Source organism: Vanessa atalanta, chromosome 12, assembly GCF_905147765.1.
Source record: "Vanessa atalanta chromosome 12, ilVanAtal1.2, whole genome shotgun sequence".
NCBI lineage: Eukaryota > Metazoa > Arthropoda > Insecta > Lepidoptera > Nymphalidae > Vanessa > Vanessa atalanta.
In genome coordinates this window covers 7,616,548-7,630,532 of record NC_061882.1, presented here as the reverse complement: position 1 = coordinate 7,630,532, position 13,985 = coordinate 7,616,548, and the positions used below count along the sequence as shown (strand labels likewise).

Here is a 13,985-nt window from a genome sequence, read left to right as displayed (position 1 = left end):
TCTATGAATATTATTTTTATAATCATTAATTATAAATATTTTTAACGAAAAGTTTGAATAAAAAAGAATAATGTAAAAGAAATAGATCTTTTAATGTGGTTTTGCGATCTGAATTCGGGACAAAATTATCGAACTATTGCCCATTGGCGTGCTCCAAGCCTGATTTATTTATATATATCTAACTCTTCATGTACGTAATTAAGTAAATTTTAGAGATTTTGTAAAATTTACTTATTAAACTTATGTTACGAGAATCTATGTGTAGAAACGTCACGCATAGACAATAAAGAATATTTTGATAATTTTGTACCATAGCCATACATTGGCAACATTGACATAAAAATCACGACCGTTGTATGTTGATTGCATTATATAGCGATTACCATTTTTTTTGTTGAGTATATACTCTAAATTTTTGTGATTTATAGATTAAGTTTATATTTTAGGTAAAGTAATCGTTTAAATTAAACACTGCCATAACTAAACCGTCTTTTTGCCATGTTTTTTGACGACGAAGATGAAGCAATATACGATCCTGATTTATTTCACATTGTTCATGGAGAACTATGTATGCAGTTTTTCTTTATTTATAGAAATAAATAGTTATTAGTTAATTCAATGAAAATATTTATTGTTATATTGGTTTTAGTTGAAATAGGATCAAATCTTGATGTAACACCGTACGGCTTAAGAAGTGTTCCTACACATACTGAAGATGGTATACCTATTAGGAAGTTATATGTATCGAATTTACCACCTACAGTAAGTAAAAATTTGGATTTTTTGTTTTCTTCATCTTATTATCACAAAACATATTGTCACATGGTTTTAAACACATGTTATAGGTTTAGAAACATTTTCTCAATGACAATAATATTTTTTTAATATTTAAATGTCGCTAAATGTGGCAAATTCTATATGTTTGTATCTTACAATTTTTGTGTATATCTATTAATGTTTACAATATTCAATATATATATATATATTGAATACAATATCTTTGCCTTATGGTCTTACAAATTTAAGTAGAGATTTTATATTTATTTATTTAATACTTGTGTGTATACTTCCTACCTAACTGCTACCAAAACATAATCCTTTGACTAAAGGTTGTCGAATTGCTTTTGAGCAATAAAATGACCATTATACATCTTCCCTAGCCTTACTTATAATTGTATTTAACTTGACATCTTAATTGTTTTGTTCAGATTGGGGATTTAGTTAGAAATTATTTATTATTAACAAAAATAATTTGCGATCTTAAACTATAATAACTTTTCTCTTTATTTTTAGACCACAAGAACAGATTTATTTGGAGTGTTTGCTCAATATGGTTTTATTAAGAGCTGCTGGTTGAGGATGGGTGACAGAGGACCCAACAGGACACCTGTACCAACTTATGCGTTTGTCACTTTTAGCAATCCAGCAGATGCCCACAAGTAATTTTACTAAATGATAATTAACTCAATACTAACAGAATTTTATAAATTTTGAGAAGTGAAAACATGTCCAAAAATCTATATATATATATCAATTACTGGGAAGATCCAAAATCATTATGCATGGAAAATGAATTGTTGCAACTATTATTAATATAGAAGCCATAACTACAAATTAGCTTGCCATGCCTGTCATTCTGCCTTCATTTAAATTTTAGTGAGAATTTTGGTATGCTGAGAGTTTGATTCTGAGCTTAATATACAAGTTGGAAATTTGAGACAGTGCAGAGGAGAAGAATGACTAGATTAATATTTATAGATTTTTTAAATTTGATCAATATATATGTTGCATAGGGTCATGAGTGCCCCTCATTGTCAATGTACAAGTGTCCCAAATCTATTATTTAGTGTTCTGCAGAAATAGTGGGTAATAAATTAGATATGTTCTTGTACCCCAGCAGCTTTCAGACTCGAAGTCTCCTAAGTGCAGGTGAGGGTTACCTCTCCGGCAACTGACACTGAGAGTCATTATGAAAAATGGCAGTTTTTAACAAGCCTTTTTATTTTACTACAGTACAGCAATTAATACATAATAGAGACTGATTTCAAGAGGAATTTTCTTAGACTCATCTGGTGAAAAATTGTAGTTAGTGCATTTAAATCTAAATTATCAATTTGGAAAGTTATGGATTAGAGCACATGGTACTAACAGGTGATGACTCCCATTACTTTCTGCAACCTGTTGTTTTGACTTATTGGGTATGTAAATATTTAACTAAATAAAAAATACCAAAGTGTTCATCTAAAGAAAGAAAAATGTTAACTGTCTCTATTTTGAATAGAAAGACCATTCCATCGATATTTCCACAAAGTAAATAAACTACTCCCAGTTTTTGGGTTTCTGTAACCTACACTAGCTCAAATTTCCATTCTATATATTATATATTTTTATAGTAAACCCTTATAATTCTACAAGCTAATGATGTATTTTATTTATGTATTTATAAATTGTACATGATGATTTCGTATATGTTAGACATTTGTGTATATCATAATTATTTTATTTAAAATAAACAAAAAACAGAGCTCTACAAGCACCTGTACATGAGAAGACATTAGACGGTCGTAATCTCAGAATATCTCCAGCTGATAGTTGGCATCAGCCATCTGAAGATTCAGATGGCAGAGTACAATGGAAGCCTAACATTCGCAGGGAAGATCCTAACAGCAATTGGGGGAGAGATCAGCCAAATGGTAGAGATATCTAGAATATATAATAACTTGTTTGAAAATTTTGGTTTTGCAGATTTTTAAGTTAATTGTTACCTTTTTTAATAATATAATAATTTGCTGTGGTTAAATTTTTATTCAATATACCTTAAAAAAAAATGGTATAGTTTCTGTAAAATTATAAAATTTTTGTTTTAGGTAATACTGCAGATCCTAATGTTAGTACTGAAACTGAGAATATTGAAACAAGTAGCAATGAAGAAATTGTATGTATTGAAACAAAAATAAATAAATGTAATTTTGTAAAGGAGTCTACTGATATTTTGCTTTGTTTTAGAATGAAGAGACTGAAGATGACAGACCCTATAACATATTGGATATACTCAATAGAGATTGCTTGTCACACATTTTGACTTATGTTCCTATTAGAGATCTTATCAGATCTGAAAGAGTTAGTAAAGGATGGCAAAATATGGTTCAAGAATATTTCCAGGGTCAGTAATTTCGGATTAAAATAAAATAATAGGACATAGTTTAAATGGAACTATTTGATGTGTGCTTTATTTGTAAAATATTTTGTTTACCATATAAGGAAGTGTGACTGTCACTGGTCTACACCTGATGATTATGATATATAGAAAAAAAACGTTTATAGGGTCAATATTATGGGTTTCGACAGTGAGACGTGAGTGTACATGTGCAGGTACGCGAACGTTCAAGACTTCGTGGTGGCAGCACGTGCCGGTGACGCTGACGACGGCGGTGCTGCGACGCCTGCTGCAGCGACTGGGCGCGTCGCTGCTGCGTCTGCACATCGACCACCACTGGTCCGCGCTCAACGACCGCACCGCGCACACCGTGGGCAAGTTCTGTCCGCTGCTCGAGGAGCTTAAGGTGATGACTTGGCACTGACCCATAGTGTAGTCAATATTAGTGTAGTCAGTCAGTAATTGTGTGCATAATGTTCATTATGTTCGTTAATTTCAGGTGGTTGGAATGCACACGAAAAATTGGAACCCATTAATTTATGGATGCAAACAACTTAAAAGTCTCTCTTTTGTGTCGTGTAACAAGGTACGTAATTAGTCTAAAATTGAATTAATTAAATTTAGTTGCATATTTAACATTGAAACAATTTCTTTCAGCTCACAGATTCGAGTTTGGTCAATTTAGTCAAAGGTGATTCATGCATTGAAAGTCTGACCGTTGCCAACAATACACATGTGACTGGTTTTTTCCTCACAGGGTCCAATCCTTCGAAACTATCTTCTTTAGCGTTTTACAACTGCTATAGCCTTCAAGGCACCGTTCTCAGTTCTGCTATAGAAAACCTACCGAGCTTAACGTCCCTCAAATTAGACGTCTGTCCTGTCACTATGTGGAAAATAATACCTCTAATAATAAGCAAACTGCCAAGACTCGAAGAACTCTCTCTCAGCGAATACACGTCCGTGGAAATGGTTCTCAACCCTCCCGGAAATGATGCATTTTGTAATTCTTTAGCTGGCCTGACCGATTTGAAGATTTTGAATTTGAGCAGAAATATTTACATCACCGATGCAGTTTTGAAAACTGTGGCGCAATCCTGTCCTAAATTGGAATCGCTGAACGTATCCAGCTGTAATTCCAGAAAGGGTTTTCCTTACCCGGGTAAGTTTCCGCCATCGTTGGTTAACATGCCTTCGATTCCCCCGTCGGTCAGCGGTCATTGATCTCCGTTCGCCCGCAGGCGTGGGCGACGAGGGCGTGGGCGCGGTGTGCGCCGCGTGCCCGGCGCTGGCGCGGCTCGACGTGTCGTACCTGGTGGCGCTCAGCGACACGGGGCTGGCGGCGGCCGCCTCGCTGCCGCGCCTCGGCACGCTGACCGCGCGCGGCATGCCCGCGCTGTCCGCCGCGCCGCTCTCCGCCGTGCTGCGCGCCTGCCCTCTGTTGGAGGTGAGTGTCGCGGGCATATGGTGAGCGTCATTTTGTACAGGCGACTAATGGATTACTCTCGGTGAAGGAGCTCGACGCGTGTGGGTGCAATGGCGTGTCGGAGGAGGTTATAGCGACGGCTGCGGATGTGTTGCGGAGCAATCCACGTCCGCTCGTGCTGCACCTGGCCGCTACCGCCGCCGCAATTCTCGACCGACTACAGGTACCACTCCAGAGTAAACCTTTAATTAGTACAAATTGTTTCAGAAAATTATTTGAGAACCTCATTACAGCGTCGTAGCAACTTTAGTCAAATTTTAAATCTAATTAATTCCTCTGTCTATTCATAGGTCCAAAACGCTGTGATATCTTCTGATATCTATGTCGCTCTTGGAATTTATCGCAGTAAATGATCGTGAAGTGTCCCAAAAAGTGATCTTCAAATATTAACTATAATAATTAAAACATTTCACGCATCAAATAAACACATGTCTGCAATTCCAAAATATAACAACTATGTTCTTACAAAATAGTATTGGTGATCCTCTCATTCCAAAAAATGTAATGTCACAAATTGACGTGATTGGAATGTCGATATTGAATTTCCTACATGCAAAACTTTGAATTTAAATCTTAACGATAAACATGTGCCCATGTTAAATTTACTACAGGTCCTTATAACACCATAAATTTTATGAAAATAGTAGTGATGGGTATTGGTTGGCTTATTTAAGATTGCTAGGAATTGTTGTACCTAGATATTAAAACCACTAAAAAGCTGATATATCCTCAGCAGGATACTAAACAGTCTCCAATAGATACTTTAGTATTCCTCTCTTATATCAAGTGCACCGAACATTTGCATATTCCTTAATGATTTGAACATTCAGGTTACAACTATACTTGTTGTATGTATCACACATACATACCAACTCTTTCTCTAACTTGCCTCTTCTACTTTAACCATAGTCACTTATGAAACTAATGTCACTATTAAATCCTAGGCAGAGGAGTATGAATACATTATATATAAGAAGACATACACTATTACGTCTTTTCTTATATTGACTGGCTCATAAACTGCATCAAAATTCAGTATTATTTTCGAATTGATATTTTTGATTAGTAAGTAAAGTTTTTAGAATAAATTATATGAACATGTTGATACTGTTCATTAATCATAAAAATAATAATAATTAAAAATAGAACTGCTGTCTCAAATTCGTATTATTAGAGTTAAGTTTGAAATTAATTATTTTGTCAATAGTATTGATTATTATTAATCTTTTAAACACAATTAAAGTTTCGTAACCGTAAATATGGATAAGTACTTCAGAACAAGTCGCTCAAATTATGACATTGGTGCGGGAAGACTTGGATCGGGTTCGTTGATCCAAGCCTTTAGGAAGCCATTAGAATCTGTAATGGAGGCAAAACACCTTTATTAAAAGAAAAAACAAATTACAAAATCTAATATTTGTTACATTAATTGATTTTGTTTAAAGAAATTGGAAGGTCCTTTCCAGTATGCTAACATATACTTATGATACTATGCTGTTATGAAGTTAACCAACCAAAATTGTATAAAATTAAATTTGTATAAAAGTTTGAATACTTGGTTATAGTTTTTATTTCACAGGCGTCTTGAATTTTGATGCAGTTTATCAGTCCGTCAGTGTATATATACTTAGGGTTTAAAGTTATAATCATTTCAATATATAGTATACATATAGTATAGTGCAGAGCTATCCTGCTTTCTAAAATGTTGATATCATTTCAAGTTCTATCTTCTAAAATAATATTCGATTTCAATTTCGTAATTTATTTTGTATGGAATATTATTTTTTAGATGCACATAGTAATTTTTAATTATGAGCAATGCACAAAACCGCATTGTAGTGAAAAAGCTCCAATATTTTTCATCAAAAAAAGCTTTGAATGCTTGGCTTGGGTATGACAAGGACATTTACAGGATGTAATTTAACTTTTTTTTTGAGGAAATACTGAGTTACTCATACCGATAGTTTTTTGTAGTATTTTTGTTCTTTTTAAATATTACGAAATGAAACTAAATACTACATTTACAATTTCGTACTGCTAGGCACCCCCCACAAAGAGTTGGAGGGATTGTGGGACTCAGAATTTCTTAAAGAGCTTGCAGGTATGTCTTTAATAATAATTTATAATACAAGTTTCTTTTTAATCCCATATATCCTAAAGAGAGCGATTACTGAAAAACGGATACCCAAATAGTCTTGAATTATTGACAAATTATAATAGCTTTTTTAACTAAATTGGTTGTTGTACCAACAGCAAGAGTACGAGGGTCATAAGTTGCTGACTATAAACCTGTATGAAGATCGTAGCAATCCACAATTGCGGCCTGACTTTGTGGACCGCATCTTCGAAGAGAATTCCGAGGGATCCTTCGATGACATACTCTACGATAATGATTTCAACGATTTCCTTGTGTCAGGTATTATTAAAAATTAGAGAAACATGCTATGTATATACTTATTTTCATAATCAGTTGCAATTCTGGTTCTTAATATGAAATATAAAGAAAATGGTGTCAATTTATCATCACTATTTTTTCGCCTTACGATTTGAAGTAATGAATGAACCAATGTATCAAAACTACACTACGGGGTGTAACTCTATTACACTAGTTACAAGAGGCACATTGGCGGTGTCAAAACTAGTCAATATTTTTTATAACTTCAATGTTTAAGGGCACTGGAGAGTTTGTGACCACTATTGTACATCAAAAATGCCCCCATTCGATTGTCCGCCTTCCTATCTATATGAATAAATAAAATACCTAAATGAACTAACTATAAAAAAAAAATTTTCTTTTTAGATGACGAAATGTTCCTGGGTGATGGTTTAGAAGATGATGAACATGTTCTTGAATTTCATGGGCCCAATATAGTATTGCTTTGAAATTATATAACGACTATATTAAACAACTCCATTATCTAATATAGTTTTATAGAAAGCTACTGTGGATTTTGTATATTGAGTTTTGTGTATTCAATTAAAATATTTTAGTTTCATGTGATTGTTGATGTCATACATTATTTTTTTAGAGGAATAGATCTTAGTTAATTTGTTTATAAGTAGTGTCTCTCAAATTCAATGAAACAGGAACTTACTTTCTTCTTATGGTTATAGTTATTTTAAATGTGTAAGTGTTTATTTGTTTGGAACACCTGAAGATATAAAAGCAGTTTACATAGAACCAATGATTATCTGTAATATTTTCAATATATATTTATCTGTGATGTTGGTGTTGCAACTTATAACAACAAACTGATTTTTTAGTGTTTATTGTTACTTTAATATACATAAAAATATAAGTATAAGCAAAGTCTGAAAAATTGTGATAGAATGTAAATTTTTCATGTACCTAATGGTTTATTTTTTCATAACTGGTATTATTTTGTATGATAAATTGTAATAAAAAATAAAATTGTAGGTACAAAAAACTGACAGATTGCATATAGCCTGTTCAGAATGTGTTTAAAATGCACAAGTTGGTTTAGTTGAAAGACTGTTTAATGATGTTCATTGCCTCTTAGTGTTGCTCCAGCTATAGGTCCAATTGTAGTGATTGCTAGCTTCAAGAGTCATACCCGTTTGTCGGCTTGAGAATATAATTACTACATCTATGCAATGCTAGTTTTATAGTAAATATGACAATAGGGCTAGGCCATTCAAGATCATGTAATAAGCATGCTGTGACACAATATATTTATGTAAGATGTATATAGATTATATTACACACATTTGTAAATCTGACAGTTGTTTGTTATGCAGTTGTTGAAATGGATCTTTTTATATTCTTTTTTACTAGGTGCAATATTACGTGCATGGAGTAAATTAGCAATTTTTAAAAGTTTTTCATAATTTTATATTACATTACTGTATCTTTATTATATTTTTTCAATTTTATGAACTCAATGCATTGTAATCAACAAAGTGGTTTTTATTTTATTTTTTTTATCAAAGTATCAATTTTTATTTCAATACATTTTCGATAAATCAGTAACTATTTATATTTTTTAACCATTTTAAATAGAGGTTATATAACATCTAATTTTGAGGTGAGTTCTAAAGGTTTATCATAGCATTATGTAGTAACCTTGAATTAGCATGAAGCAAGAATTATTAGCTTATGTTTGTTTTTATTATTTTCAATCTATTTATTTATTTTCTTATTAACTAATGCTTTTTTAAATTTAAAATGAGGAATATAAAAAAAAAACCTAAGTTAAATGTTACTTAAGTTACTGTGATTTTTGAATGAGTCCTATGTTTAAATTTGCTTTGTGCTTTTTCTGTTACTTTGTTAATATGTTCATTATTTTGTAAGCCGCTGGAAGGGTTTAATTTATTTCTATTTGTTTCAAATTACAATTAACAAAGTGAAGTGTTCTGCTATATGGGAAAATATTTATAGAAGTATATTTTCATGATTCATTTAGTGATACTGTTTTAGATTGCATTTTAGGATAGACCTCATGCATGATGAGAATGATTTGTGAGGACTATGTAGTTTTTATACATTCATTGTTTTAAACATCATTAGTAAAAAGGAGCAAAATACAAACATTTTACAAAAAAATCCTAGTTTTATTTGTTTACATTGTGATGGTAACAATGCCCTCTTCAAAATAATGATTGAAAAGAGATAATGTTAACTACTACATTGATTTAATCCAATTAATTTATATATAATGATGTGGTTTCAAACATTCACATCATAGTTTGTTGTCTTTATATAAGTATTCCACCATTTTCCCATGAATCCTACATCAACTATTCGTGAAAAAATGCTAAAATATGACGGTTTTAAGTAGGAACAGTGAGCCTTGTACAAGTCACAAGAATCATTAAGTTCTGAAGTATACATGAAAGATACAATTCCAAGTGTTCCGTAGTGGATCACATCTTCATTGTAACATCTTTGTATGTAATGTAAGTGTTCAACAGATTTTGGATTTCTACATTCTTCGCTTACTAAGATTACATTGTTTGTGATCCTCCTCAAGTTGTCTTTGAAATCTATTTCGCTAGGATTATTTTTAGCTAGTGCATATAGTGTCGCTATACCGGTAGTCCAAATTAGAGCTTTCCTTGGATCTTCTTGAATGTCCGTACGTAAGTCTTGAAACATTTGACGATAATCTATAACTAAATTTTTCCAATAATTCGCCCATTTTTCAACTATAGTTCCTTTTAACTTTTCTGGTAACTTTATTCTTGATTGCACGTTTATAACGAAGGTCGGGGTTTTTCTTATAACTTTCAACATATTATATGAATGTGAATATATAAGATGTAATTAATTAATTTTAATCTATATATTCAAATAGTTAAAAATTTCTATTTTCAAGACACGAGACATTGACGTCTGTCAGTTCTTTGACATTGACAATTTTCACTTGAGTCCTTTTTTTCAAAGAATAAAATTACAATGCTATACAGCTATTCAGCTTAATAAAGTCTTAAGAATAAATTCACTGTTAATTTACTAACACATAAATATTTTATTATATCTAATTTTTTGAATCGATAAATAATGAGCTCTTATAGTTTGTACACTTAGGATTAGTATGTTGTTTATTTTATTTTATTTATTTATTTATTATAGAATATATATATATATATATAGAAGTGCTAATTACCGTACATGTACTGGTTGGTACAGTTTATATTAATAACTTGATCCTCTTTGATCAAATAATTTATAAATCTTATTTCTACACTCTGTTAACTAATCTGTAAATTAGGTGAATTTACTTATCAGCTTTTTAGTGGTTTTAAAAAAATTTGATAAGCGTCGGCCCATCGCCTAAGACTATCCAAGGCGCAAATTCGGCCTCACTTGGAGTAGAGCTCTCACCACTGGGTGGATGCTCCCCGTAGTACCAGCTCCTTCCATTTGACCGTATCCAACGTAGAGCAGCTCGAATTATCGACGATCAAGCCCTTTCTGATCTGCTCGATCCTTTGGCTTTGCGTAGAGATGTTGGATCACTCTGCATCTTCTAACGAATTTTCCACGGGGAATGTTCCGAGAAATTGTTTGGATTAATCCTGGCAGCTGAATTTCACCTTCGGACATCTCGTCAAAATTCTAAATTTCACCCGCACCACGTAGATGCCCGTAAATCCACAACAACGCGATTTTTAAGGCATTTTCTGCCTCGCACAACCACTCTGTGGGACCAGCTTTCACTGGCGGTTTTTCCGAACCGATACGACTTGGAAACCTTCAAGAAAAGAGCCTACTTGTTCCTTAAAGGCCGGCAACGCACCTGCAACCCCCTGGGGTTGCAGATGTCCATGGGCGGTGGTAATCACTTTCCATCAGATGAGCCTCCTGCTCGTTTGCCCCCTATAACATAAAAAAAAAAATCGATAACATATTTATCAGAAATCAGAATAATAAGGATTAACATTGATTTGGGGAAATGGCTTCGCATTTCGCAAACAATCAAGAGTTTTTTACAAATCTGTAACAGATAAACAATACTTATGAGCATACCTTAGACGATAGACAAATATAAGCACAGCAGTGGACTTTATTGTAGGCCTTTTTAAAATATATAATTTTCTAAAACATTGTTTTGATATGGCCAGAGTAAGCCATGTTTAAGCACACGAAAACGAAAGTTGTTTTAATAAAACACCGCCCCTAGCCACCCTTTAGCCATTTAGTACATTTTTTTTTAAAAATTGTGTACATACAAACCTTCCTCTTTTATTGCTGTTTCTATTATTGATCTATTTATAAATTTAGATTATGTCCACGCCTTATAATAAGGTTTATTTATAATATTTTTCACTAACTTTACTTATACGAAACGATATTTCTTATTTATATCTATATTAATGTTATACCTGACGTAAACCAAGTACGATGATTTCCTGCTTAACATATATTTTTATAATCGTAAACGTTACACTCTTTAGTACAGTTTTGTCTTTTTGACAAATAATGTCTATAAACCTAACTTAATGGGAAATACAAACCATTTCGCTATCTTATTCAATTTAAATGTGAATTTTAGCATTGTAAGTTTTAGCATAGATAGAACTTGTAATAACTTGAGACTTTTATACAAATATTGTAATTGTATATATACATAGTTGTATAATGTTCGTAATTTAGTGTATGTGTTGATTTTTGTAGTAGTTGTTAAGTATGGTTACGAAAAAGAAGTTTCATTACTTTGTTTTGGATAATCTGTAATCCATGAATATAAATTTATTTAGATTTGTTCTATGTGAGTTTTCCAAGTAAAATGGCCATCCAACCTCAAGCCAAGGTATCTTTTGTTAACTTTTTCTTGCTTTTACTATATTTTGTAATATGTTTCTGAAGTACAATAAGCTATTTATTTACAAATTAACCCCCCTAAGGCATGATTTATTTAAAAAAAACACTGTAAATATTGCTTCTTAGTTTTAATATCACGAAACCATTAAAACCGATTACCATATTTACAAATTTATCAATATTATTAATGTAAAAATAGGTGAATTTCCTTGCAAAATCTCAACCAATTTTTTTTTTTTGTCTAAAATGGTAAATTTCTAAAAGTGCAGTAGTCTTTTGCTCAGAAGCTCAAGTTCAAACTGTATAAGCAACTGCTATAAGATATCATATAAGCACCCACAGAGCAATATCATAATTTTATGATGCTATTGACTAATTTTACCGTGAATACTCTGTAAGGAGTTGTACGGGCATTTCTGGGTACCGTCCACTTCTATTCTACCGCAAAACATAATAAACTTAATTGCATTTTTTATTTTTGAACGGTACGACATAAAAAATAGATTGTATGCTATGGCCACCGGGATACCGGGATACGGACAACCCTTAGCCAGTTAGTTTACAGCCACCCTTAGCCACTTAGGAATTACAGTTTATTGCTCAGTTTATATGCTCGTGCTCTCATAGCAGGTTACACGACCCTTGCACAAGTAATCCTAAATATATATATATATATATATATATATATAATATAATATGTTAATAAAACGCAAAAAATCTGCTGAAATGTTCATATTTATTTTACTTCCAGTACCTTGTTATGTAAAAATTGTTAGTCTTTATTGGTGTCAGGCTTAGAGCAAAAAGATTAAGAAGATTAACCTTTACGTGTTGGTAAAGAACCACCGACTCCTTTGGCTTCTCTTCTTTTACGCGCTTTGACCAAGTCTTTCATTTGTAGCATCACATCGCTAAGGGGTTTTGTTTCTGGTGGTTGAGGTATATCAGGAAATTGGGACATCTCTTGTCTGGGTACCTTAAAATAATTGTACCATGATTAGTTATTAGTTCGAATACATAACACAAATAAATTATAAAATCACATGTATGTTTATGAATAATAAATTAATCAGATGCTTGAAATTTTATTTGGTAAATATTACTTGATAGCTGCTAACCTAACTAAATCTAAGTTTTTACATATGTAATTTCTATTAAAATTTAATTTAAAAAAAACCACTAGATATCTAATAAAATAGGCTAGATAAAAATATTAAAATGAAAAAAATATATAAGGAAATTTTATTCTCATTTCTTACCCGCTTTAGAGGTTTAAAGTTTTCTTGGGAATCTTCAATAATACTTTTAAATGATAATTTTTGGCCATAGCATGAAGCTAGGCAAATGAAAACTAACATTAAAAAATGTGTGTATTTCATATTTGCTGGCCTTTGTTACATTGATATAATTTGAAATATACCCATCCTTATATGAGTTATGTCGTATGCGACTTTAACTGCACGCAAACATTTCGTAAACAATGCTTTATTTCCTGTCATGAACATGATTACTTAGATCAAAATGTCAAACCGTCGATAAAAATTAATTACGATCTAGTTATAAAAGCGCTTGCATCATTCAAAAGCTCGAAACCTCATGCCTCATCTTGATGTTATCACGTTCAATTGAATGTAAATGATTACTTTTAATGTTACGTATATATGATTATAATCGGAAAATTAAAAGGAATTGCGCATTTTTTTTCATGGTCTTCAATGACTGTATTTTTCCATTTTGGTATGAAACTATCGTAATATTTATTTTTGTAAGAGATATGACCAGGTAGGTATTATTATGTCACCTTGGTTTTACAAACGAACAAAGATAATGATGAATGAATCGAGTTTCCGAGTGGTTAAAATGTTAATGGTAATAAACATTACTAAGCTAAGATGTCAGATGTTACACATAATATGCGACTGTATTATCGTTTTTTTTTTTTAATTATTGACTATCAATTATTATCGGTTAAGTATCACTTGATATACCAACGAAAATGTCGCTTTTAGTCGCTCTAGTATAGAATTGAATGTAGAGGCATGGCAGTATATAAT

At 32.1% G+C, this 13,985-nt stretch overlaps 2 protein-coding genes and 1 long non-coding RNA gene across 5 annotated transcripts; 1 reads left to right on the top strand and 2 right to left on the bottom strand.

Moving 5' to 3' along the window:
- Nucleotides 1–335: 335 nt before the first annotated feature.
- Nucleotides 336–9,076, top strand: LOC125067656. Of its 3 annotated transcripts, XM_047676360.1 has the most exons (15): nucleotides 336–354; nucleotides 447–568; nucleotides 650–762; nucleotides 1,294–1,439; nucleotides 2,524–2,693; nucleotides 2,868–2,935; nucleotides 3,007–3,163; nucleotides 3,373–3,563; nucleotides 3,657–3,743; nucleotides 3,815–4,319; nucleotides 4,399–4,604; nucleotides 4,672–4,806; nucleotides 6,685–6,744; nucleotides 6,897–7,059; nucleotides 7,444–9,076. In XM_047676360.1, the coding sequence occupies exons 2-15, from the start codon at nucleotides 499–501 to the stop codon at nucleotides 7,524–7,526; spliced, it is 2,154 nt and encodes a 717-aa protein (XP_047532316.1). In that variant the 5' UTR covers nucleotides 336–354; nucleotides 447–498; the 3' UTR covers nucleotides 7,527–9,076. The 3 variants fall into 3 exon arrangements, with proteins under 3 accessions (XP_047532316.1, XP_047532315.1, XP_047532317.1); XM_047676359.1 differs by lacking the exon at nucleotides 336–354 and having other exon boundaries at nucleotides 366–568; XM_047676361.1 differs by lacking the exons at nucleotides 336–354; nucleotides 6,685–6,744 and having other exon boundaries at nucleotides 366–568.
- A 121-nt stretch (nucleotides 9,077–9,197) lies between these two features.
- LOC125067657 (mitochondrial import inner membrane translocase subunit Tim29) lies at nucleotides 9,198–9,992 on the bottom strand. Its single transcript, XM_047676363.1, has one exon. The coding sequence runs from the start codon at nucleotides 9,898–9,900 to the stop codon at nucleotides 9,334–9,336; it is 567 nt and encodes a 188-aa protein (XP_047532319.1). The 5' UTR covers nucleotides 9,901–9,992; the 3' UTR covers nucleotides 9,198–9,333.
- Nucleotides 9,993–12,648: 2,656 nt separating this feature from the next.
- Nucleotides 12,649–13,410, bottom strand: LOC125067815. Its single transcript, XR_007119744.1, has 2 exons — nucleotides 13,191–13,410; nucleotides 12,649–12,907 (listed from the first exon to the last, which is right to left on the bottom strand). It is a non-coding gene; the product is annotated as an uncharacterized LOC125067815 (long non-coding RNA).
- Nucleotides 13,411–13,985: the final 575 nt, after the last annotated feature.